Source organism: Emys orbicularis, chromosome 8 (assembly GCF_028017835.1).
Source record: "Emys orbicularis isolate rEmyOrb1 chromosome 8, rEmyOrb1.hap1, whole genome shotgun sequence".
In the NCBI taxonomy this organism is placed as follows: Eukaryota; Metazoa; Chordata; order Testudines; family Emydidae; genus Emys; species Emys orbicularis.
Window position 1 is genome coordinate 33,731,280 of NC_088690.1, and position 26,485 is coordinate 33,757,764.

Sequence of the window (26,485 nt, forward strand, 5' to 3'; positions counted from 1 at the left end):
ACTCTCGGCATGCTATTTCTTATGCTTATTCCTTGGCACCGGGGATGGAGAATGGTGCAGGGGAAAGCACAGTGCCGGTGGAGCACTTCGCATGGAAGCCGAAGTACAGAGTGCCGATTCGGAGCAGCTCACCTCTGAGGCTGGTCTGAGGGCTGCCTCCATGAGTAAGGCCTTCAGATGAACGTCTCTATCTTTTTGAGTGCACAGTCTGAAGCCCCTGCAGATCTGGCACGTCTCCGTAACATGAGTTTCCCCAAGGCACTTTCGATACTAGAATGTGGGTCACGTACTGGGCTTGCCGCAGGAGGCACATGGCTTGAAGCCTAGGCACTGGGGCAAGCCCAGACCCTGGGACGAAAGTCCCTCAACGACACGGACTACTATTCACACAATATACACTAACACTAGGTAAGAACTATATACACTAACTACAAAAACTATACAATATAGTACAAAGTCCATACCACTGGGAAAGAAGCCTAGCAAGAGGGATTGTTCCAAGCAACCATCATGGGCGGTAAGAAGGAACTGAGAGGGTGCAGAGCTGGCGGCACCCTTTATACTGGCACATACTCGTGCAGCTCCATGATGTGCTAGAGCCAGACCTACTGATACCATGAAGGGAAAAATCTCTGGCAACTGTGCACATGGCATGCACACACCTAGCATGGAATGGCCATGAGCAAGCACTTAAAGAAATCTCCATTTCTTCTTTGAGTGCTGGTCCCTAATGTATATTCCATACCTGGTAAGTGGTACTCAAAGAGGAAGGGGTGTGAGGATGCAGTTGATATATATGTCTGTAATACTGCTATCCCAGCTGCTGAATCTGCAGAAGAGGCTTGGAATACGGTGTAATGCTTTGTGAAGGTATGGATGGAACTCCAGGTTTCTGCCTTAAAAATATCCAGTATAGGTACTTATTGAAGAGATGTTATTGAGGTTGCCCTTGTTCTACTGGAGTGGGTCCTTCCCCCCAGAGAAAGGAGATGTGCCAACTGATAACAAAGAGTGATACAGCCAGAGATCCACTTAGAGAGTCTCTGAGCAGATAATACTTGTCCCCATGATCACTCTACTATAGTGACAAAAAATCTAGACATTTTCCTGATTGGTTTCACTCTTTGAAGGTAGACTGCTAGAGCCTGTCTAATGTCCAGGGAATGAAGTCTCCTTTCTCTCACTGGAAACATGAGGTTTTGGAAAGAATACAAGTAAGTGAATAGATTGATTTATGTGAAACTCAGAAATTATCTTAGGGATGAACTTTGGGTAAAAGGTGAAGGGAAAACTTCTCCTTATGAAATGTGGTGTATGGTAGATCATCCATAAGTGCTCCCAGTTCATTCACCCTTCTGGATGATGTGATGGCAATGAGGAAGGTGACGTCAAGTATACGGACATCGACCACATGGCCAATGGTTTACAGGGTGGCTTGGTAAATATTGAAAGTACAAGTCCGAGGTCCTATTGCGGTGTTGGCTTCACTACTGGTGGGAAGGTCCTTGTGATTCCCGTAAAGAATCTGATAGTATGGATATAGTATGAAATACTGGGAGTAGAACTGTTTCCCTTGATGTTGAAGTGGCACTCACTCTATAGACCCCCTTTGGAGGAGAAAATCCACCACCTGCCAGAGGATCTCCTCAGGAGATCCCTGAGGAGAGGCCAGGAAGGGGGTTTGTTCAGAGGAGGGGAAAGAAACTCAGCAGTGTAGCCAGAGTGGATATCTAGTACCCACTTCTTCATTGTTATTGTCCTCCAGTTGTGGGCAAAGTACACTAGATGGACACCAAAACTTTGCGGAGGATGGGCGACAAGCAATGGCATCAGTAATGGTATGCAGTTCTAGAGCTTCCCATCAACAGTAACCCCTGGACAGCAGATGGGTTTGAGTGGCTGAGGTTGAGGAGGCTGCATACCTCAGTCTTTGTCCTTTCTGGAATTTGCATGATGGCTCATATAGGTGCTGGTGACAGAAAGGCTGGTGAAGAGGCCTTGGCTTACACATCTGTTTGTGGTGGTTCCTCTTCGGGACCGGGGTATAACTACCCAGGATGTATAGGACTGTCCTGAGTCTTTTAATGGGTGTAGTGACTCATCTGTCTTCTCATTAAAGTGATGAGACTCAAAGGGCAAGTCCTCAATGGTACTCTGTACCTCCCTGGAAAACTCCGAAGAGTGGAGCCACAATTCAAGTCTCGTAACTGTCACTGTGGCTATGGATCTAGGTGTGGTGTCAGCCGCGTCCATGCCACTTGCAATGATGTCTTAGCTACCAGTTTGCCCTCATCAATAAGAGCTTGGAATTGGATACTCTCTTCCTGAGGGACTTTGGATAGGAATGGATAGGAATGTGCTCCAGGAAGGCCGCCGAGGACACCTGAGCTCTGGTCGAGTGGGCCCTCACAATTGGTGGTGGTAGGACCTGTGCCAGCTCGTACCAGGTCCGGATGCAGGAGGTGACCCAGTTGGAAATCCTCTACGAGGACACAGTAAGGCCCTTCATCCTGTCCGCTGTCACAATGAAGAGCAGGGTCGACTTGCGGAAAGGCTTGGTATGCTCCAGGTAAAATGCCAGGGCACGTCTGATGTACAGGGCGTGCAGCCTCCTTTCTTCACTAGTGGTGTGTGGCTTGGGAGAAAATACCAGGAGGAAGATGTCCTGGTTAACATGGAAGGAAGACACCACTTTCAGCAGAAAGGTCGGATGTGGTCGCAGCTGAACCTTGTCCTTGTAGAACACCGTATATGGGGCCTCTAACATCAGGGCTTTAATCTCTGAGACTCGTCTCGCCGACGTTACCGTTACAAGGAAGGTGACCTTCCATAACAGGTGGGAAAGGGAACAGGAGCCCAACGGCTCAAAGGGTGGGCCTGTGAGTCTAGAAGGAACCAAGTTAAGGTCACACTGTGGGGACAGAAGCCTGGACTGGCGGGAAGAGGCTCTCGAGGCTTCTCAAGAATCTGACCGACATGTCATGAGAGAACACCATCTGACCTTGGATCAGAGGGTGAAAGGCGGAGATGGCCGCGAGAGTGTGCCAGACCCTGGTTCTTCAGATGGAGAAGATAGTCTAGGATAGACTGTACGGATGAACGCAACGGAGAGATACCGTGCTCGGACGCCCAGTGGGAAACCTGGCCAAGGAGACAAGGTTAAGTCGCTCTAGTGGAAGGCTTCATACTTCCCAGGAGGACCTATTGGACCTCAAGAGAGCAGGTCCTCTCCTCCGGGTTCAGCCACGCAGCCTCCACACCGAGAGGTGGAGGGGGGCGAGGTTGGGATGTATGAGACGCCCATGGTCCTGAGGCAGCAGGTCCAGTTGGTTGGGCAGGGGCCAAACCAGTGCTGGCACGGCCACGCCAGGGCGATCACGATAACGTGTGCCTTGTCTCTCTTGATCTTTGCCAGGGCCCTGCTGATGAGCAGAATTAGCAGGAACTCATACATCAGGCTCCCAGACCACGACAGGAGGAAGGCATCAGAGAGAGAGTCCTTGCCCAGACCCTGCAGAGAACAACAACGATGACATTTTCTGTTTTGTCTGGTGGCGAACAGGTCCACTTGGGGAGATCCCCACCTCTAGAAGATCATGCAGGCTACCTCCAGGTGGAGCGACTACTCGTGATGAGAGGAGAAGAACCTGCTGAGGTGATCCGCCAGTATGTTTCTGATGCTGGGAAGATGACAAGCTTCCAAGTGGATCTTGTAGCTGATGCAGAAATGCCACTTATGGAATGCTCTTGGCAGAGAGCCGACAAGCGTGCTCCCCCTTGCCTGTTGATGTAGAACATCAAGGCTGTGTTGTCCATCACTCTCACCGCTTTGCCCATCAGGTGCGGTAAGAAAACTCCTCATGCCAAGCGGACCACTCTGAGCTCTTTGACGTTTATCTACAACATCAACTCTTCTGGGGACCACATGCCCTGGGTCTGAAGGTCGTCGAGATGCGCTCCCCAGCCAAGGTCCGAGGTGTCCGATATCAACTCCATCGAGTGACAAGGGCTCTCAAATTGAACTCCCTCCAGGACTGCCCTGGGGCTGGTCCACTACTGCAGCGAGGTAAGTATCGTCAGTGGGATGGTAACGACCTTTTCCAGGTGATCTCTGAACTGGGAATAGACCGTTGCCAGCCACAGATGTAAGGGGCGCATCCAGAGCCTGGCATGGCGGCCGACATACGTACATGCTGCCATGTGGCCCAGCAGGGGAAGGCAAACCCTAGCCATGGTCAGGGGGAACGCAGAGACTCCCGCAATGAGATCCACCAACGCTTGGAACTTCTCCTGCGGCAGAAATGCCCTGGCACATGTGGAGTCGAGCACCACTTTGATGAACTCTATTCTCTTCACCGGAACTAACGTCGACTTTTTGTCATTTACGAGCAGGCCCAGGGATCAGCAGGTGGCCCGCAGCACCTCAACATCCCTTTGGACTTGGGAACTGGAGTGGCCTTTGATGAGCCAGTTATCGAGGTATGGGTAGATCTGGATACCCCGACGCCTGAGGTAAGCGGCTACCACCGACATGCATTTGGTAAACACCCTCGGTGCTGTCGGTAGGCCGAATGGGAGGACCACAAACTGATAGTGATTGGGTCCCACCGTAAATCGTAGGAAGCGTCTGTGACCTTGAAAGATCGCTATGTGGAAATATGTGTCCTTCAAGTTGAGGGCGGCATACCAGTCTCCAAGATCCAGGGAGGGGATGATGGAGGCCAGTGAGACCATGCAGAACTTCAATTGCTTTAGGTATTTGTTGAGGTCTCGCAGGTCCAGGATGGGCCGCAGACTGCCCTTGGCTTTTGGGATTAAAAAGTATCAGGAACAGAACCCCTTGTTCCTGTAGTCGTGAGGAACATCCTCCATCTCCCCCAACTGCAGCAACCTTTCTAGCTCCTGCGCGAGGAGACTCTCTCATGAGAGGGGTCCCTGAAGAGGGACGGGGAAGGGGTGGTGGGAAGGAGGGGTAGAAAGAAACTGGAGCATATAACCCTATGCCACTGTATTGAGGACCTAGCAGTCTGAAGTTATAGTGGTCCATGCAGAGAAGAAAAAGAAAGGCTGTTGGAGAAAAGTGGGAAAGATGGATCTGGGGTATAGTCTGGTAGGTTGCCCTCGGGCGCACCCTCAAAATGCTCGCTTGCCACCCTGCTTATTGCGGGTTGAGCCCGACTGGGCAGAGGGTGGAGGTAGGTGGCTGGGGCGGCGCTTGCCGGGGTTGGCTCCCTTGGCACTGAGATTGCTGTGGTTTGAACCGCTTACAGGCTGGACTGGGGACGTACAGCCCTAGAGTTTTCAGGGTAGTGCAGGAGTCCTTTAGTCCATGCAGCTTACTGTCTGTCTGCTCTGCAAACAGGGCCTGGTCGTCAAAGGGGAGGTCCTGCATCGATTGCTGAGCTTCAGTCAACAAGCCAGAGAGGAGCAGCCAGGATGCCTGCCGCTTGGAGATGGCTGAGGCCATGGTGCGAGCCACCGAGTCTGATGCATCTGAAACTGCCTGGAGGGCCGCTCTGGCTGCAGCTGTGCCCTCCTCGAGGATCGCCCGGAATTCCTTCCTGGACCATTCGGGAAGTGAAACCTCAAACTTGGTCATGGCCTGCCACATGTTATAATTGTAGCGATCAAGGAGGGCTTGGTGATTGGCCACTCTCAATTGAAGGCTGGAAGACGAATAAATTTTTCGCCCAAACAGATCCAGTCTCTTCAAGTCTTTATTCTTGGGCGTAGCCCTGGTTTGACCCTGCCTCTCCCTCTGATTAACAGCCTCAACTACGAGTGAGTTTGGGACCAGGTGAGTGTACAGGTACTCGTGACCTTTAGCTGGCACAAAGTATTTGCGTTCATCCCATTTTGAAATGGGGGGCAGGAAGGAGGGGGTTTGCCATAGGACATTAGTAATTTTTGATAACTCTTCATATAGGGGCAAAGCCACCCTAGCAGATGCCGTAGAGCAAAGGACGTCGAACAGGGTGTCTGCTGGCTCCTCTAGCTCCTCTTTGTGGAGCCCAGGTTGGAGGCGACCCTCTTCAAAAGTTCTTGATGAGCCTTAGCATTATCTTGTGGAACTGGGTGAGGAGGACCCGTAATAGCTTTGCCTGGAGACGACGAGGAAGAAGCCAGTGCCATAGGAGCTGTCATATCCTCTGGTGGTCCCACTGGCTGTTCCCCTGGGTCCTCATGGGCCTGGGGGGGGTCTTCTCTTCTGGGGCCTCTACCTCCGGGAAGGGCGGGATGCTGAAGCCAAATGGCCTATCCGAGGCTCCCATCGACCAGATGGCCTGCGAAGGCTGGGTAAACTCCCAAGGGTTCTAGAGTTACCAGGCCACTGGCCACTGGCCTTGGAGCCACGGGGTCGGTTGCGGTGCTGATGACGTAGATGGTACCGCCGGTGCCAGGGCTTGTCCCAATGTCAAGGACTCCTGCTCAGTGCCAGAGCCAGAAGCAGAGTGGTTGCTGTCAGGTGAACATGATTGGGCAGACTGTTGGCCCTTCTCTGTGTGGTGCCAGCTGCTATGCCTAGACATAGACCTGTCCGATCGAGACGAGTTCCTGACGCAGGACCTTGGGGACTGGCAGCGTTTGGCCGATCGTCGTTGGTAATCCGTTGATCTACGCCTCATGCTGCTCGACTGGTACCGGGATCTAGACCGGGCTCGGGAGCTGGAATGGGCCAGTTGTTGGATCTCCCTCACCGTGGGGATCCGCGTCTTGGCAACAGGTGTCAGCAAGTGAGTGACTGGTGGCTCTGCTCAAACTATCAGTCGCATGATCAGTGCCGAGGCATTGGAGACATGAAGGGCCGGGCTTGATGCTCTTGCCGGGGGGCGGGTGCCTCTGTAAGTATGCGCCAGGTTACCGGCGAGCTGCGCCTCGAATCCTGCTGTCGGTGCCCAGGGTCCGGAGCCTGAAGAGGGCTTTGCTGAGCTGGCCTCCCAACTTCTGATGGGGAGCGGTGCTGCTGAGGAAGTGACACACAGGGAGATCCCAAGGCGGGTTTACCCCTGCACTGGGATACTGCCAGAGCCGGTGTGGGTGGCACCGGTAGCATCAGGATCTCCTGCGCTGCCTGCAGGGTGTCGGGTGTCAACGGGACCTCCAGTTGACAGAGGCCCTCGTCACTGTCTGGCGTGGCAGGCATGTTACGGGATGGGCTAGACCGCTCGACTTGAGCTGGGGCCCGACTCCCTGACGGAGGTGCTGAGCCGCCCAGCACAGGTCTTAGCTCTCCTCCAGCCCTCTCCTTTCCCTTATGGCAGTGTTTCCCAAACTTGGGACGCCGCTTGTTTAGGGAAAGCCCCTGGCAGGCCGGGCCGGTTTGTGTACCTGCCGCGTCCGCAGGTCCAGCCGATCGCGGCTCCCACTGGCCGCGGTTCGCCGCTCCTGGCCAATGGGAGCTGCTGGAAGCGGCGCGGGCCGAGGGACGTACTGGCCGCTGCTTCCAGCAGCTCCCATTGACCCGGAGCAGCGAACCGCAGCCACTGGGAGCCGCGAGCGGCCGGACCTACGGACACGGGTAGGTAAACAAACCGGCCCGGCCCGCCAGGGGCTTTCCTTAAACAAGCGGCGTCCCAAGTTTGGGAAACACTGCCTTACGGGAAGTGGGAGATCTTCCCCTCGTGGTCCTCTTTGGCTTCTTGGCCGGATCCAGGAAGGGGGATCGGTGCCGGCTTGTAGACGGCGCTAGCGGGGCACTCTGCACCGACGCTGCGGTGCTCGGGGCCGAGTCAGATTTCTGGTCCAGTGTCGGCATTAGCACTGACTCCATCAGGAGTGCCCGGAGACGGATGTCTCTCTCCTTTTTTGTCTGGGGTTTAAAGGATTTACCAATGTGATACTTGTCGCTTATGTACCCTTCTCGCCCAGACACCTTAAACAGCTACTGTGCGGGTCACTGATGGGCATAGGCCGCTTACAACGATCACAGGCTTAAAGCATGGGGACCGGGGCATGAGTCCCATCTGGGTCTGGCTAAATTAGAGCCAACACTAAGGGAACTATTAACTACGTACAACTATTTTACAGGAAAACTTTCATAAGAAACACTGAATGAGCACAGACGTTCCAGCACCATCACTGGTGGCAAGAAGGAACTGAGGGTGGGAGGAGCCAGAGGGCGCCAGAGCTGGTCCCCTACAGATACTACTGAGGGGAAAACTTCCGGCACCAGTGCATGTGGCGAGCACACACACCTAATATGAAATGGACATGAGTAAGCACTTGAAGAGGAGGAGGAGGTTGGAGGATATTTTTGCTTTATCTCACCCTCACAGAGTTAAGTTTCAGTCTGTCCCTGAGTGCGAAGCATTATGGTAGTCAGAACCGATGGATCTAGTGTGACTATGGGCATGGTCATCAGTTGACCCTGATGGGAGTCAATCAGTATCATCAAAGAGGAGTCCAACTTGGAAATTTCAGTTGGTGCTGATCTTTCAGCTTATGAGCTGGAGCCAGAGCCAGAACCAACGGATCCTTTCTCCTTCGCGCCTTACCCTTGTGGCCAGAAGATTTAGGTGGACCTAAGTTTTTAGGACTCTCACAACTTGAATAGAGACAGAAAGGGATCCTTTCTTTTAAGAGCAGATTTAGAAGGGGATATGTTCTTATGTCTATGAGAGTGCCCCTTACTCTCATGAAAGGCCTAAGCTAATGATTCCTTTGGAAGTTGGGCTTAACAACTCTGGCCTCTATTCCAGAGCTTGTCCTCAAAGGGGCACTGCTCATAGCCTGAAGCCGATGTACAGGGAATTCTCCCCATCCTGGATCTGATGGGGGTCTCATGGCCTTCTCCACAAGATACTTCCTCAGTCAAAGTTCGCGTCCATCTCAGTTTCAGGGAGGGAAGCAGCAGCAGTTGCTGCACTTGGCAGAGATATAAGCCTCCCCAAGGCAGTAAAGGCAGCATTAGTGTTCATCACTGATCGAGAAGGAGCAGGTATAGGAGAGACAGTTCGTAAACCTTGGGACTCTGGGCACAGTCCTTCTCCCAAAGGGAAAAATGGGAAAGGTCCCTGAGGTGGGGGAAACTACTAAAATGGTAAAATACTAAAACTATGTACAAGATGTTTATAGATAGGTAGACAATACTCTTTGAAGACAGAGGATTCTGACTCAGGCCATGCTGCAGTAAGAAGGAACTGGAGAGGTGTCAGTTCAAATCACCCCTTATACCTTCGGTATGGAATAGGAGAACAACTGCAGAGGTGTGGTCCAACAGACATTATTTGCTAGAAATCTCTGGTCTCAGGTGCATGACGCGCCTGTGTGCCCACATGTGGAATACACATAGGGACCACCATTCAAAGAAGAAACTAATTTAGACAGGTGTTTTTACCATTGTATTGTTCAACTCTGCTCAGAGTGGGGATAGACAAAATGGTGGTGAAAACAGCTTAGTCTGCTTGAGCCCTATCTATGCTACAGCTCCTGCCATTGCTACCACCAGGGGTGAATTAAGGGTCACATTTTTCAGTGTAGATGCAGCCTATTCTAAGACTTTAACTTAACATTTGTTACTGTAAAACTTCCATTTTGTTCTGATGCTGTTAGACGATTACTTTTAAAGTTTACATTTATCAACACTGCAGCATAAATAAAAAAACCAACAAATTCACATATTTACAAAATTATCACAATAATTCTGAATTGATCTATCATTTGACTTTCATGATAATTTGGAGACTTTTAATACACTTGTTTCCTTAGATATCTTTTCTATTGATTTTAAGCATGTATATAGCTGCAGAAGAACAGAAGGAAATACATTGCAAGGTCATTTATTTTAATATGGTTACATTCACTTGTGAGAACAATGAATGCGTAATTCAATATGCAATTTAACAAAGGTTTATTTTGTCTTCAAAACCATACCACTTATTGAAACATAGAAAGCAGGAAGGCCAAAACAATTCCTAATTCTCAGGAACCATTCTTTTTCCAACTTGAAGCATGCATCTTGATAAAGCTATCCTACCCAGGCCCTGGTGAGTAAGCCCAATTCTGCAAATTCCATTTACTTCATTGAGATTTGAAGGTGCTCTGCACCTTCTAGAAATGGGCCTAAAATGTGAATATTTACATGGAGACACAGGGGAAGAAAGAAAACTTTCCATTCTCCCAATCTGTATTCTAATCTAATACTGTGGAGGCTCTTCCAGTCATCTATCTTTGTGAGAGAGATTGGTTATGGACTCAGTCAGAAAGAACCTGCTTCAGACTGTGATTGTGAATAGGGAATAATACACATGGAATCAGGTCCATTAACCTGATTATGATATAATGTATGGGAAAAGGGTGGATACGGTGTCTGTAATTCAGGCCACAGGAAGGGAGAAATGTTTGGCAGTTGCAAAGTAATTTCACAGCATTTAGACAGTAGAACTTGCCTGCTGGAAAAAGGCAAAATTTGTTGATCTTAAAACCTCTGAAGTCTATGATGATTCAGAGGGCTAGCAGGTGCTGAGTCTATAATTTGTTGGTAAGACCTACAATTAATTGTACCAAATTGGTGACAATTGAAGTGAAAACATTAACTATTTACCTGCTCATCATTTTAACAAATACCCAACTTCTGAGACTGTGAATGAAGGTTCAGTAGAAAACCATCTTTGATATTTAGGCTGCAATAAATTTTAATGAAAAATCTGTCTTTAAACTACAATTCTAGATGGTCAATTAAGTTACCCACAGATTTTAAGTTAAATTTTACTTTAGATCATAATTAATTACTTTTAACAAAAAGGGGGCGAAGAGTTAATTTGAAGAAGATTATCTGGTGCACTGTCCATTTGGTACATACAATGACAATTATAAACAATAGGTTACACCAAAATAATTTTACCTAAATCTTCTCTACTCTCCACACCAGTGAAAAAGCTGCTAGCACGTATTAATTTGTCATCATCAAAATCATCCCAAACTTCATCTCCCAATTCAAAGTTCACATTCAAAGCCTCTGAAAACCAAGAGCTGCTTTTATCTGCATTAGTAAAATTATGCATTAAAGATTCTTTACGATTTTTCTTTGACATCATCGTCTGATGGCTCTCCTCACTTACATTCACAGAATGTTCCCAAGAGAAATCTGTAATGCAATTATAATAGGGATGTAAAACTCTGGATTGCACGCTTAAGACTATTTGTTCAACCTATAAAAAAAGCAAACTATGTTAGCTACACACTTTTTCTCAACATTATTTTAAGAAAAGTCATCTTCACTCCAAATTCCAGCAAGTGACCCTTATAAAGAATATTTCAAGTCACCTCTGATTTAATTTTTTTTCCAGTGTGAGAATTATGGTCTGGTGGAGTGCAAGTTTAACACTGATGAGCCCAGTCCCTTTACTTTCCCCCATTCATTTGCTCTTTATTCACTCTTTTTAGTATTACTCACTGTCTCCCTCTCCTAAAAATTCAACTCCCCAAGAACTAATCACAGCAGACAAACACATTTTAAACAATTAATTTTAAAAGCATTTAACTAAAATATGTTAAGCTAGCTGAACTAAAACATTATGTGAGAGTACTATGCAGAATGGAAGGGTTTCCATTTCCTTTCACTGCATGAGTAGCAGAAATGAGCATGAGCAGATGTGGCGGCAGTACACTTCTGGAGATACACGTTCATGTTAGCAAAATAAGTAGAAAATACTGCTCTCTTTTGAACACTGGAAATAGAACACAATTGTATACTGTAAATTGGCCTGTGCTAGAAATGGAAAGCACGTAATATGCAGTGTATGTAAGTGAAAATAGCTTATGTGGTAGGATTGGGACCTTCATCAACAGTGATGGGAAGCAGCAGTAAAGTTTCATTGATTATTGAGATATACTCACATTTATGGAGAAATTAGAACCTTGAAAGGTATTAAAATAAAACTTCAGTTTTTAATATAGATAGAGTGAGAGGTTTTACTAAATGTTAATTTAGCCGTTTTAAGGGCCCAATCCAGCAAACAATACAAAGCATAATGCTCACTTTTCACTCAGATACTCCACTGATGATGGGAAAGGTGTGTGGAAAGCAGAAGGAGATAGAGATAAACTATCTGATGCATTACAATTGGCATCAATGGAAATAAGCACAGTCATAAGCATCAAACTCAGTAAAAAGTATTTACAGAATTAGGCCCTAAAGTATTAGAACTAACCACTACAGTTTTCCTTTAAGGGACATTTATTGGCTGAGAGCTCTGCTTGCAACTTTAATTGATTTTAGAAAAAAAGCCAATGTCAAAGCAAGTTCCTTGCCTTGACAGAGCGTATTGTATTGCCCTAAATATGCAGTTCCCTGCAGCACTATGGTGGTTGCTGTAGTGATTTCAACAGGTTTAATTTTGCAAGAAACATTTAATTCAAAACAATGAAAAAAATCATAGAAAATCTCATACATTCGTAATAACTTACTACTCTTTTCATAACTCTCTGATTGCAGTTGGTTCTGAGGTCTACCAAGGATATTAACATTATTCCAGTGTTCTCGTGAAGCTGAGGCAGAAGACTGTACATAGTCAGACCTTCATACAAATCAGTAAAACAGAGTCACAAGAAAGTTGCATTTTAAAAATAATTTGATTCAGAAAACACGTCTTCACTGCTTATGCCAATGAGAGAATTTTAACTGAGCAGGTTTTAAATTCTATTATACTTATAGCAATAATATAATACCTTGGCAATGCTGGCAACAAAGATTTCGGTGTAAAAACAAATTGTTTCAGATCCACATTTTGAGATTTATTTAACTGTATCTGCATCTAAAAAAGATCATTACAGATGATTAGTGTATTATTGTATTTTAATAGTCTGGATCACACCACTTGCACTTTCCAAAGAATAGGGAAGCCACTATAGGAAGAAAGTTATTATTCATATTTAATAGAATTAATGCACAAAATGTACAGCTATCTGATGGAATAGATTTTTTTAAAAGTTTTATTACGCACATTATTCAATTTAGCCAGTGAGATATTGGAGTAATGCAAGTATCTCAGCAAGCCCAGACTGTTAACCACATTTCTTTCTCTGTTATCTCTGGGCCAAATCATCCTCCACTGCAGAAAAACCTGCAGGGAGGGGGAAATAAGCATTGCAAAAACTTAGATGCCACATTCTCCCCATAGGGAAGAGGGGTTTGCAGGCACATCCAGGGGGCAAAGTGCTTAGCCTTGAAACTCTGTGGAGTCTAAGAATCTAAAAAGAATGTTACTCTTAAAACCTCCTCTGGCAGCGTAATTCTCTCAGGACACCAGTATTAATTTTTACTTATAATTTCAGGTAATATTTCCCTAGGTTGTCACATAGAGTGGTGGCTTCCAGCTATGCCTGCTACTCAGTCCACTATACTTTCCTAAACCTGCAGAGTACAAATCAGGTAGTGTTTGCAGAGAAAGGCTTCCACAGGCTCATGGGAAGCATACCACTTAGCAGCTATACCCTTCCAAGATGACTGGGCCTTTCCCATCCTTTTTGTGCTCCTTTGCTATTTCCATATTTCACAGCAATGGGACACATTTGATCCTATGTGTCTATATGTGTTTAATAAAATGCCTTCAATCTACCAATACTTATATATTCAATAAACACGATTAAATAATTTTTTTTTCAGGAGTGTGTATGTTAAAACGAACCTTTAATTGTTTTACTGGGGGAACTGATGAAATTGAGTTTCTGTTCCTTAAATCAGCTAGGTATGAAGAAAACTTTGAATCTCTCTTTAACTCAGATTTCTGTGAAACTCCAACTTTACCTAAGAAAAGGAATTGAAGATTCTTCAGATTAAATTTTAGGGGTAAAATACAGGCCCCATTTGAGTCAATGGGAATTTTGACTTCAACAGGGCTAAGATTTCATCTTTGATGTTTTATAAAAGACAAATTTTGATGCATTTGTTTTCATAAAAAAATATGAAAAGCTTGACATTGCTATCGAATTCTGTAAAATATTAATCTTCATTGTATTCGCTACAGAATAATTCTACTGCAGTTATTTATTAACAATTTTTACTTTTTAGATTGCATTATATTGACATTTTAAGCATGATTCTCTTGCTTTGTACGCTTTTTACACCAATGTCACCATTAATATCAACAAAATCCTAATTTACACTTGTGTAAATGAGGGAATTGGATCCTTTGAATTTAGATGTTAGAAATAATGAGTTTTCATGAAACTCACAGCAGTCATGTCCACATACATCTTTATTTTTACAGTGATGGCTGCATTCTCTGTTCCCAAGTTTCATGTAGGTGATCTCTCGGTTACAGGCACCTCCTGAGGTAATATAAGAAGAAGAAATGCTGACGTTTTTCTATTTCACTGATTTTGTTGAGGGTTTCTCAGGGAGAAAAAGGAACAAAGTAATCCATAGCACTAGATTTTTGTTCACCTCCAAATAACTTTTGGGTCAAAAAAGTCAACTGCTACATGTTTGCCAGAGAGATTTCCCCTTTGGGTTGCTAAGACTGTTTTCATAGCAAAGCAATAATTGTCCCCACTAAAAGCTGTAAGCATCACCTCAACACCACTCTAAAACTCTGAAAGCATGAGGTACTAGATGTCCAGCTTCTCTCCCAAATTCAGTTCCCTATGGAAACGTAATGCACTACCTGTTGAGCCAATGGAGCAACACTCTATGCCCTTGTTGGGACTCAATGGAAATAGTCCTAATTGTCTATACCAGATTCAAAGCCATTGTACACTAAATTCCTTAATATATTCTAGTGTGTTTTCATACAACATTTTACTCAAAAGTGAGGAAAGATGACCAAATATGGGGCCCAGTCCTACTCATATTGAAGTAACTGACCAAACTTCCATTGACCTCAAGAGGTGCAGGATGTGGGACTCTATTCTTTAGAGTATTATTAATTACCTGTATCCTTTCTCGCTGCTGCTGATCTTATTGAAGAGGCATGATACATAGGTGAAGACTCAGCTTCTAATTTTCTTTGTAAAACCACTTCATTTCCAAACCTTTTTGGTCCTAAGTAAAAGGCTGAATAGTTTTGCTGAATATCCACTCCAACTTTTAGAAATGATCCACAAACATGTTTATGTAAATATAAAAAAATATTTTTCAATTATCATTTACTTCCAATTTTATAATGAACAGTGTTATACAGTATGTTTTCATAATTTACCATTATAGTAATATAGTATTTTGCATTTAATGTTGTGGTTGAGATTTAAACAAAAAAAATTCTGGAAATTTAAAGTTATGGTTCCTACAAGAATCATTTAGCTAATCTGTACAGTATACACTGTTCACTTTAACATGTGTATATGTATTTGTTTTAGGAAGTGGGACTGTGTCTTGGGCATTTCTGATCCAATTTTGAACAATTTTCACCTCCTTAGCATTGCATTGCAAGCTGCTGTTAGGGAACATTAGTAGCACTATTTGCAGCTACACAAGAAGTACAACTAAGTGCTGATAGTACTTTTGATGTTAAATGCTATTAATATTTACAGCTTTGGACAACAGAACAATCTACACAAGGTTAAAGACTAGGAGGGATTTGCCATTAAGAGAATCAATGTTAAATCAGGCAAATCTGATATGATGAATTGGTATGTGGCTCAGAACTGATGGAGAGGAGATTGGAAAACTTTGGGGATGGATGGGGTGAAGTGTTTTGGAGTCATCTTCTAAAGAGTTTTGGGAAGAAGGGCTCGGGTTAAATCCTAGGGAGCAAGGAGAGATGACTGGTAATGTATATGACATTTAGATGAAACAGTTACATTAGAAAAATCTCATTATTAATGCTTTTAGTGTAGTATGCCATACAATAAAACAATGAATAGAATATTATTTTAAAATTAATTCATTTTTATTAAATTTTTGGCTTGGTATAAAGGAAACTGGTTTCACTATTTATTCAATATCTTTAAAAGTATATTTTAAAGTGCTAATCATATCAATAAACCTACCATATTCAGAGCTAATTAAATTTATGCTAAGTTCCTCAGATTTAAGAGCTCTTTTCACTTCAATTTTTTTGGTCCAATTTCCATTTTTCAGCAAGACAGAATCCCTGCAACATATAATAATATAATGATATTAAGTATACACAATGGACAGTAAGATAGTGGTAAACATTTTATTAAAAGAAGTCACATTATTTGTGATGCTAGCAGCATGGAAATCTAATAAAAGACCATAGAGCAGTTTTGATTCAGGGGATCTAACTGATGAAGGGTCTCTTAAAAACATTTTCAATAGGATGTGCCCGCACGGTCTGCAGCCCTAAGATAGTCAGGGTCCTGAAGATGCAAGGTGCAAAGAGCAAGCCTTCCTCTTTGTGAGGACTTGATCAGGACCCAGGTGCAGGTCATCTAGTTGGAGAAGATTTATTTTACTCTTTGTTTCCCATTCCCTTCAAGTACAGCTCATCCAACTGGAGAGAGTGTGTCTAATTCCTCTGCCAGGTGAAAAAAACCTGTGTATGGAAGGTAGGCAAGTGCTGCCTATGTAAATAATTCAGTACCTAATTTTCATGAGTAACAATTCAAAAGCTTCCTTTCTATTAGCATTAAGTAATGTACATTTTGTATATTTATATTAAAACTGGATGCTTTTGGCTTCAATATAATCAATAAAATTGATAACACAATTGCACAGATATTTAGAATGGCATGACTATTGCACTGCGCCTTGTTTAGCCATTTACACCAGTGCAAAGCAACTGTAAAATGCTACGAAATCAGGAAGCACTTTATACCCATTTTACACAGTGCACAAAGCAACAGAGGATCAGGCCTAGGGAATCCATTTGCAGCAGGACTTCCACTAAAATAATAGAGATTTGGTTAGTCTCATTAATATAAAAAAAATGTTACACCAGCTACATATTATTTGACTCTTCATGGAAATAATACAAAATGGCATTCCTAAAGATGTAAATAACATGACTGATCACACTTACATAATTTTCTGTTTAAAAACCACTTGATTATCAGCATCTCCTATGATCAAGGTTACATAGTGAAAGTCTGGTGCAGTTCTCTTAATCTGAAGCTGTTCAAAGTTTGTTAATGTGATGGTCACTAAGATTTCAGCCACTGTATCGCTATATTTTGTAAGCTAGGAAAATAAATCATACATAAAATGATATAACCAGTAAAAACACTTCAGAGTAAGCCACACGCCTTTTCATGAATTTGTACACCACGCACAAACAAAGGCTCAATTTGGACAGGTGCAATTTCAACAGAACACACATTTGTTTTGTCCACACACCAGAAAGGGCTATCATCATGAGTTCATTGCTGAGATTCTAAGTTTGAATGACTGTTCAAAGATACTCTGCACTTCTAAGATGAATGTCACAGCACAGAAAAACCCCTTCTGTTCACTGCCAAGGAAAATAGAAACCTGATTCTATGAGGGATGCACACCAGTGACTTCCAGTGGAACAGTCTGTTTACTAGTAAATCCAAAGAAAGATATGAATGCTCATCATGTATCCATTGCTGGAGTTCAAACACCAGAAATAATGATTCATGCCCTGTTTATACTAGCATTTCAAGATGTGTTATAGTCTTTAAACCAGGTGCTTTCTAGAAATGTGTTATTTGTAAAATACCTATTTTACTAGAACTTTATTAAGTACAGTAACTCCTCGCTTAACGTTGTAGTTATGTTCCTGAAACATGCGACTTTAAGCAAAATGATGTTAAGTGAATCCAATTTCCCCATAAGAATGAATGTAAATAGGGGGGTTAGGTTCGAGGAAAAAAATTTTCACCAGACAAAATTATATATATATATATATATATATATATATACATACACACACACATACACACACACATATACATACACACACACACAGAGTATAAGTTTTAAACAAACAATTTAATACTGGTACACAGCGATGATGATTGTGAAGCTTGGTTGAGGTGGTGCAGCATGGCAGACAGAGACAGAGACACACACCGTGTGTGAGAGAGAGAGAGAGATGCGCATTGCCCCTTTACGTATGCTGATCCCACTGTAACTACACTGCCTTTTTAAGTAGATCAGCAAGTTGAGACAGCCCGTGCTGCGAGCAAGCTCCCTCCGTCCTGAGCCCTGTCATGTTCCCTCCCGCCCGCACTATGGAGAAGGGGTAAGCGGGGTGCAGGAGCAGGGGGGAGGGGGACACCCTGACATTAGCCCCCCACCTCCCCCCCAACCCCGCACAAACACAGCAAGCAGGAGGCTCCGGGAAGCAGTTCCAAGGCAGAGGGCAGGAGCAGCACATGGCAGTGGGGGGAGGGACAGCTGAACTGCTGGCAATTGATAGCCTGCTGGGTGGCTGCCGCACAGGGAACTTAGGGCAATGGGGAGCTGATGGGGGGCTGCCGGTACACCCTGGTTCAAAGCCCCCACCAGCTAGCTGAAATGGGCTGCTCTTCCTGCGAGCAGTGGACAAAGCAGGCGGCTGCCAAATGACATTATAAGGGAGCATTGCGCAACTTTAAACGAGCATGTTCTCTAATTGATCAGCAACGTAAAAACGTTAACCGGGATGACTTTAAGTGAGGAGTTACTGTAATCCTAATGTTTTCAAAATATGTCAGACTGGTGATGCGAGTGAATCAACTATTATTCTATTCACCCACATAACAAGTTCATTACGGACAGCAGCGAGGCAAGCTCTCTCAACACTGCCCTGTTCCCCCATTCCAATGTCTATTTGTCTGATTTAGAAGGAGACTACTTTAGGTGAGTGAAGATAGTTCGGTCTCCATTCTTTTTCTAATGTTAAGACTGCAATGATGAGTGCTAATCATGGCAATTTTGAAAGTGGACTTTTTTCACTACAAACTAGACTGAGACCATCAACTTCTTTCTCACAAACCCCTAAAGAACCTTCCTATTATAATGACTTACAGTCACAACTGCCAGTTCTATGTGGGAGACAGGGGGCATGAGGTAATATTTTTTATTGGACCTACTTCTGTTGGTGAGTGAGACAGGCTTTCAAGCTTACATAGAGTTTTTCTTCAGGTCTGGTAGAAGAAGCAGCTTGAAAGCTTGTCACTCTCACCAACAGAAGTTGGTCCAGTAAAAGATATTGCCTCACCCACCTTGTCTCTCTAATATCCTGGGACTGACAGCTACAACACTGCATAGTTCAGTCTGGCTCAGGTTGGTAATCTAACAATCAAAGCTTCCATATCCCTTTATTAAGTTTAATTGCTGGGTACTAATTATACCATTTAAATGATTAATCAGTGGTTAACAGAAGCCAGAAACGTGATCACCAAATTCTAGAGAAATGAACTGTGCCCATAATTTTGAAGAATTCTTATGGAAGATATAGGAAATAATTGCTTTGGAGAAACTTATGGTAAAAACGAAGTGTATTTTACATGTATGTATATTTTTCATAAACAATATAATGCTATTTCAAATGCTGATTTGAGATGGTCTTGGTGTTTTTTTCAGTTAATGATATCAGCTATTATGGGTCCAATTTGGATTACATAAATTAAAATAGAATCACAATAAATCTTGGCTGAAAGAGGTTAATACATTAAATTCTGATCCTCCATTGTTGGCATAAACAAAAATGTATCAGACACAAATATATGTATCAAAATAAACATGAACTAGCTTCACAGGAAAGAATACAGAATAAGACAAGGAAAATCCTCCTTTTCTCTTATTAATTCATATGTAAATATGTCTGGGGATGAAGCATTTATCATAGTTAACTTTTCCTTCTGAAAAGGATTTTAGAATTACCAATACATTATTCAAGCACTTGTACTAATCTACAAAATGACAGACTAAAACTGAATTGATCATTATTATAGTAATAGTCATAACACTTTAAACTTATATCAAGTTTTTTATCTTCAAAGTACAAACTGTAACTAATTGTCTTAACAACGCTATGAGGCAATTAAGTGTTATTATCCACATTTTGCAGATAAGAACGATGAGGCAGACTGGTTAAGTGACTTGCCCAATGCCAGAGAGGGAGTAAGTATCAGAACTCAGGATTTCCTGTCTCCCACCCAAAGCATTAGCTCATGCCTCCTTTGATATGCATGGTATCAATTATTTGATTCTAATCAGCTATTGTTTCTGTATGTTCCTGAATCTGACATCTAAAAACAGAAAAAAGTTCTTATTGACCTCTTTTTGCCTCATGTTTGATATTTAAGATGGAAGAGAGCTGTCAGATTTACATATTCAAAAGAGCTAGATCAATAGGTGAACTGTCTACTTTCACATCTTTTAACATAAAAAGATTGCTGACAAACAGAAGAAACAAGAAAAGAAAGATCAGATATTTTGTGTAGAATGTAGACAACTGACTTAAGAAGTCTTTGAATGAACTTATGTTTCAGGAACATTTCTTATGACAATATTTCCTAAAATGGAGTGTGCCCATATAGAGGTCACAAAGAACACTCTTAGGAACACAGAATATGTATAAATTAAATGGGCAGGCCTTTAACAACACATGGCAAGGTTGAAGGGGGGCATGACTGGTTTCATTTTCCTGATGGGGGACGTACACATTTAATATTGTAATATTTTATTGAAATATTTTATTTTTACTATGTTAGAATTCTAAAGCAAAACAATCATAAAAAGCATTATCCAAGTAAAGCAAATGGAAGAAGTTACCTGTTCAATGTCAAGTTCATATTTTGGCAGGTGTAGCACAGATTCTTTTATTTGGTTTCCAAAAGGAGGATGTCTGTTTAAAATCTGCAAATATTTAGTTTTATTTCTGATATATTACAAGTCATGTATTACCAGTAATAAAAATAACTTTCAAATAAAGACGTTTAATAAGAGAATGCACAGGATCAACTACGGACAGTTCTTATTCACCTACAACTACCCTTAATATCAAAGAAGTTGGAGGTTTCGATATTGTTTCAAGATTTGGCCCATAATTTGCAAATACTGTACTTATTATTAAAGAGGGATAATTATTTTCCAGGGATGGTATAATTTCTTCTTTCCTCATCCTGATGAAGAAATGTCTTAATTGGAAGCAGTTAATACTTCACCAACCAGGAAAGAATTGACAAGAAAAAATATCAGTTGCTTTGATGTACAATAACTGTTCAGCCACAAGCAGAATAGTCTCTCAGAGGTTGACTCTCATCTCACTCATAATCCTCAACAGGCAAGGAACTTGGAACCTACTAAACTCCTTAGTCCCGGCCCTCCTCCGCCCACAAAAAAAGAAATGATATAGAAGACTGCCCCCAGTAAAATGGATCAGATCACGCTAGAATTAATATGAACAACTTTATCTGATAAATTATACTATTCAGTGTAAGAGGGGAAAAACCCTAGTCCTGGGTAAGGGCTATTCTTGAGAGAAAACTGTGATAGCACATATATGGAAGTCCAAGCATAACTTCAGTCATACAAATAAGTGTTTTGGGACCACAGAGAGCTTCTATTGTCATTTTGGAAGGACCATAGTTCCTCAACATTACTGTGGAGTAGGAGAAAGGAGGTGTTTTAGATGTAGTATTGGCAATACCATAATAAAAGGAAGTTACTAGATGACCCAGCATCCACAGGGGTTCCCCTAAGGCAGTGATTCTCAAACTTTTTTTTTCATGGACCACTTGAAAATTGCTGAGGGTCTCAGTGGACCACTTAATGATCTTTCCAAATGTTGTTTGTACCGTTAGCTAACTATTGTAAAGCGATTTGGATAAAAGCACCATATTAAAAAAACCCTTAATTATAAACGTTTTTTTTGTTCTACAAATAAAAGCACACAACTCATATTTTAATATCAGTAGTCTTACCTTTCTAATGCAATGGATGTGCCCTTTCTCCCCCGTGTGGCAGCCCCTGAGCTGGGAAGGAGGGCCATCTCTCCCTGGCAGCTACAGCCCTGCACATCCCAAATTTCCCCCACCCCCTCTTCTCACCCCAGTGCCCCGTACCACCTACCCCCGATTCCCCCCAAGGCCACCACCTCACCTTATATGTGCATCTTCTCCAGGGTACAAGCACCTAATTTGTGGAGCCATGCCTGCGCAGCTTTACTAATTAGGTGGGTGGCCCTTCATTGTCTCATGTGCGGCCGCCCAGGCACGCACCTTAGAGGGAACTATCTGCGGACCACCCGAATGGAGTTCACGGACCACTGGTGGTCCACGGACCATAGTTTGAGAACCTCTGCCCTAAGGAAATGTATATTATACTAATGTTATAGGCTGGTAGCACTACCTATTAAAGTTTCCTGACATTTCCAATTATAAGACACTATTTTCAGCCACTTAAAACTCTGTCAAACTTTAACCATCAGGCTGAAATTTTCCATTTTTCAGTGTCTGTCACAGGCTGATCTTTTTGGGCAGGACGGTGAATGTTTCAGCTAAAACTGTTCAGCTTCTTCCAAGAATGAGGTTAGGGGAAAAAAGCATTGTTTTGCAATGTCAAAAGAATTCTGGTGACTTTTTCTTTGAGAAGCTCTATCACCCCCAGACTTTGGAGCAGGGAATTGACATTTGGCAAGAGTGGCCTTTGTGTTAGGGATGTGCATTTTGCTGTTCATGTGAAAACCCACCCATACTTGGCCAAATTATAAACCTTTGAAAAATCTCAGTTCTCACATGCTCAGTAGAGACTTCTTAAAGTTTAGTAGCTAAAATCTCTGAATAGTTCATCCTCAATGAGCATGCAGCCTCCATCCCCTCACAGCTCCTAGTGCTGTTCAAACTAGGCATGCACCATGCCCAAAGAGCAACAGAGCATGCCTAAACACAGGAATACAGGAGTGAAATAAGGCTTTTTCTGTAATTGCTGCTCCTGTCTGCTATGGGCCAGGGCCAGGGGGGTAGGGAGGGGGTCAGGCACCAAAACTGAAAGCATGGAGCTTGCCTCCCATGGGCACTCAAGGACCCTGTGCTAAGCCCAGGCAGCATGGGAGAGGAATGTGGAAAGAACAAGAGCCAGACCAGGGGACAGGAAAGGAGTAGATTGTGACAAGGAGCTTGGTGACACTGAAACTGCAAGTGGGGGAAGGGGAGAGAGAAACAGTGACCGGGAGTTGTGGGTTGACACTGGGATCTGGGGGAAGCGTTGGACTAATTGGAGCCTGGGACTAAGAGCTGGAGGGAGGGAAGGCAGGGACTGGCTGAGCAAGGAGACTGGGACAAGAAGCCTGAGGTGTGGAGACTGGGACTGAATAGGCAAGGAGAATGGAAGAGAGCAAATATCTATGAAATACTGGTAAAATGTGTCTTATCCCCCTCTAGTGCTGGTCCACATAGCAGATGATAACCTACTCTTGCTATCATTTACTCTGTTGGCTTCAGTGGCAGAGGTCAGTGCTGGGGATCTAGAGGTTCTAACCCTGCTGATGAACCATTTGGATGTCAATATGAAGACACGTGATGGTATTTGTTTTTTCAATTTGCTTTTTTAAAAATCTAAGAAATTACACACAAAAACTATGTTAAAAGAACAAAAAGATTGCAAAGTCAAGCACACAAAAAGTTAGCTTTTGCCATCTTAATTTGGCACTCTTGTGCATATGGTTCACGATATGGTCTCGGATTACATGACCACATATCTTTTCCTTGAGACCCCTGCCTCATTCAGTGCACAGGATGGACTGCCTCTGGACTGAATCAGGGCTGTGTAGTGGAGGGTATGGTCTAGAACAGTGGTTTTCAAACTTTTTTCTGGTGACCCAGTTTAAGAAAACTGTTGATGCCCGTGACCCAACGGAGCTGGGGATGAGGGGTTTGGGGTGGGGGCTCTGGGCTGGGGATGAGGGGTTGGGGTGAGGCAGGGGGTCAGGGCTCTGGGCTGGGGGGGTTCAGGCTCTGGCCTGGGGCCGGGGATGAGGGGTTTGGGGTGCAGGAAGGGGCTCCAGGTTTGGGGGGGGCTCAGAGCTGGGGTAGGAGATTGGGGCACAGGGTTACCTCGGGCGGCTCCCGGTCAGCGGCGGTGCTAAGGCAGGCTTCCTGCCTGTTCTGGCACCGCAGACTGCGCTGCGCTCCGGAAGCGGCCACCAGCAGGTCCGGCTCCTAGGTGGACGCGTGCAAGCGGCTCCACCCGGCTCTTGCCTGCAGGCACCGTTCCCCCAGCTCCCATTGACTGGGAACCAGCCAATGGGAGTGCAGAGCCAGTGCTTGGGGCCGGGGCCGCACGCAGAGCCCTGTGGCCCCCCTGCCTAGGAGCCGGACCTGCTGTCAGAACAGGTAGGGACTAACCTGCCTTAGCCAGGCAGCACAGCACTGAATGTGGCAGGGATTCTGCGGAGAAAGTAATATGTGATCATATAATTAAATATTGTATCATAAAGTATAAACAAAAGGGAGCCAAATTAAGGTTGCACAAATTAATTCTGGCATTTTCTAACTTTGGAGTACTTGACTTTGCAACTTTACTATTATTTTATCATAATATAAAAACTACATATGAGAGAAATTTAAAACCAAGGACAAGGATCCAAGTAAGGCCATCTGAGTCATTAAAAAAAAAACAAGTAAGGCCATCTGAGTCATTAAAAAAAACAAACCAAATATAAGATTCCTATCTCCCTACCTCCAATGGTAACCTGAATAGCAACCTAACCAAAAAGCCAGAAATGCTTCAAACTGTTGCTCCTCTCCAGAGTAGAGCCAGACCTCAAAAAGCTGCCTCTAGTGCCTACATTAGGTATCTATTGTGACAAAGTTCCTCCTCTATCTTGGTGGGTCCTAAGCTTATTGGCGGATTTTCTTGCCTCAGAGATTCACCATGTGGGTTGGGGAACAGCCCAGAGACCTTCCCCTCTGGAAGAACCCACAGTTCAGGTCAATTGGGAGGTTTGGGGGGAACCTGGGCCCGCCCTCTACTCCGGGTTCCAGCCCAGGGCCCTGTGGACTGCAGCTGTCTATAGTGCCTCCTGTAACAGCTGCATGACAGCTACAACTCCCTGGGCTACTTCCCCATGGCCTCCTCCAAACACCTTCCTTATTCTCACCACAGGACCTTCCTCCTGGTGTCTGATAACGCTTGTGCTCCTCAGTCCTCCAGCAGCACACCCTCTCACTCTCAGCTCCTTGCGCCTCTTGCTCCCAGCTCCTCACACTCTCGCACTACAAACTGAAGTGAGCTCCTTTTAAAACCCAGGTGCCCTGATTAGCCTGCCTTAATTGATTCTAGCAGCTTCTTCTTAATTGGCTCCAGGTGTCCTAATTAGCCTGCCTTCCTTAACTGGTTCTAGCAGGTTCCTGATTACTCTAGTGCAGCCCCTTCTCTGGTCACTCAGGGAACAGAAAACTACTCATCCAATGACCAGTATATTTGCCCTCTACCAGACTCCTGTACCCCACTGGTCTGGGTCTGTCACACTATACTATGTTGTCCTAAACTTTAATGTATTAAATGATGAAACACAAGAAACTGGGGGGAGGGGGGAGAGAAACAGGCAGAGAAGGCAAATTAAGATCTAACAAATTCCCAAATGCAAAACAAGAGTATTAATGAAGCCCACAACATTTGGAGATCTGAAAGAGCACCTTACACACTGTGGGGAGAGGATGCTATCATACTTAAAAACTAGAAATGCCAAAGAAATTGTGCATCAGGAGCCCAGCAAAATTTAATCCCACATCTTTCCGCACCAGCAGTGAGATCCTGGCCTCACTGATGTTCAATGGGAGTTTTGCCATTGACTTCAGTGGGGCCAGGATTTCATTCTACGACTTTCCGCTACTAAAAGGATAATGACGAAATTCCTGAATTTGAGCTATTATTCTTTTAGTTAGTGGAAAGTTCTAGGGTGAATCTCTCTTCCCCCATATAGTAATACAAAAATGTCAGTAAAATTAAGATGTAACTTATAATTGAAGCAAAACATCAACTTAACCAACTTCAGGAAAAGGATCAACTACCTCTGTCAGATAATTGCATATTTCTTTAATCTAGTGTGATACTTTACAAGAATAAACCACTTAAATCATTGGAGTCTATAACTTATTAAGTATTAAACATTAGCATTTTCCTTATATAAATATGCATATAAAATTTTAAATACCAATTCAAGCTCCCTTGCATTTGCATCTTCAATTTTTTTAAATGATGTCAGACCTGCATTTACCATTGCATTTGATAGTGTTACACCTGTAAAAAATGAAAAATGTTGTAATATTTTTAAATGGAATTCCTAATTCCAAATTATTACTTTCAACAACTGCATTATGGCAAATAAATATAAAGCATAACTAATTTTAACAAGAGGTCTTTTATCTAGCATTTTTTCAAGAGGTGGTCAATGTTTTCTTTTCAACAATAGTCAATTTTATTTCTCTTCAAGTGGTCAGAAAATTTAATACTGTTTAGTTCAATTTATACAACAGTATAAACAAAACATAAAAGCAATAAAATGAAGTATAAAACATTTGAGAATGACAATGTCTTTTACTAAGTTATAGAATCAAAGAAAGGCAGATCAAGGGCCAATTCCTGCAGGCTTTACACAGGAAAAACTCCAACAGTCAGCAAATAACT

At 43.6% G+C, this 26,485-nt stretch overlaps 1 protein-coding gene across 1 annotated transcript in view; it reads right to left on the minus strand.

Moving 5' to 3' along the window:
* Nucleotides 1-4,401: 4,401 nt before the first annotated feature.
* The window catches only part of HFM1 (helicase for meiosis 1), a 99,930-nt gene continuing 77,846 nt past the window's right edge, over nucleotides 4,402-26,485 (minus strand). Inside the window, exons 23-34 of the mRNA XM_065409361.1 lie at nucleotides 26,013-26,098; nucleotides 20,630-20,713; nucleotides 16,926-17,083; nucleotides 15,931-16,034; nucleotides 14,873-15,025; nucleotides 14,176-14,271; nucleotides 13,629-13,747; nucleotides 12,670-12,755; nucleotides 12,409-12,518; nucleotides 10,844-11,086; nucleotides 5,269-6,030; nucleotides 4,402-4,805 (exon numbers count right to left, since the gene is read on the minus strand). Of these exons, the coding sequence (XP_065265433.1) occupies nucleotides 4,402-4,805; nucleotides 5,269-6,030; nucleotides 10,844-11,086; nucleotides 12,409-12,518; nucleotides 12,670-12,755; nucleotides 13,629-13,747; nucleotides 14,176-14,271; nucleotides 14,873-15,025; nucleotides 15,931-16,034; nucleotides 16,926-17,083; nucleotides 20,630-20,713; nucleotides 26,013-26,098 (2,405 nt within the window). The remainder of the gene's footprint in view (nucleotides 4,806-5,268; nucleotides 6,031-10,843; nucleotides 11,087-12,408; nucleotides 12,519-12,669; nucleotides 12,756-13,628; nucleotides 13,748-14,175; nucleotides 14,272-14,872; nucleotides 15,026-15,930; nucleotides 16,035-16,925; nucleotides 17,084-20,629; nucleotides 20,714-26,012; nucleotides 26,099-26,485) is intronic.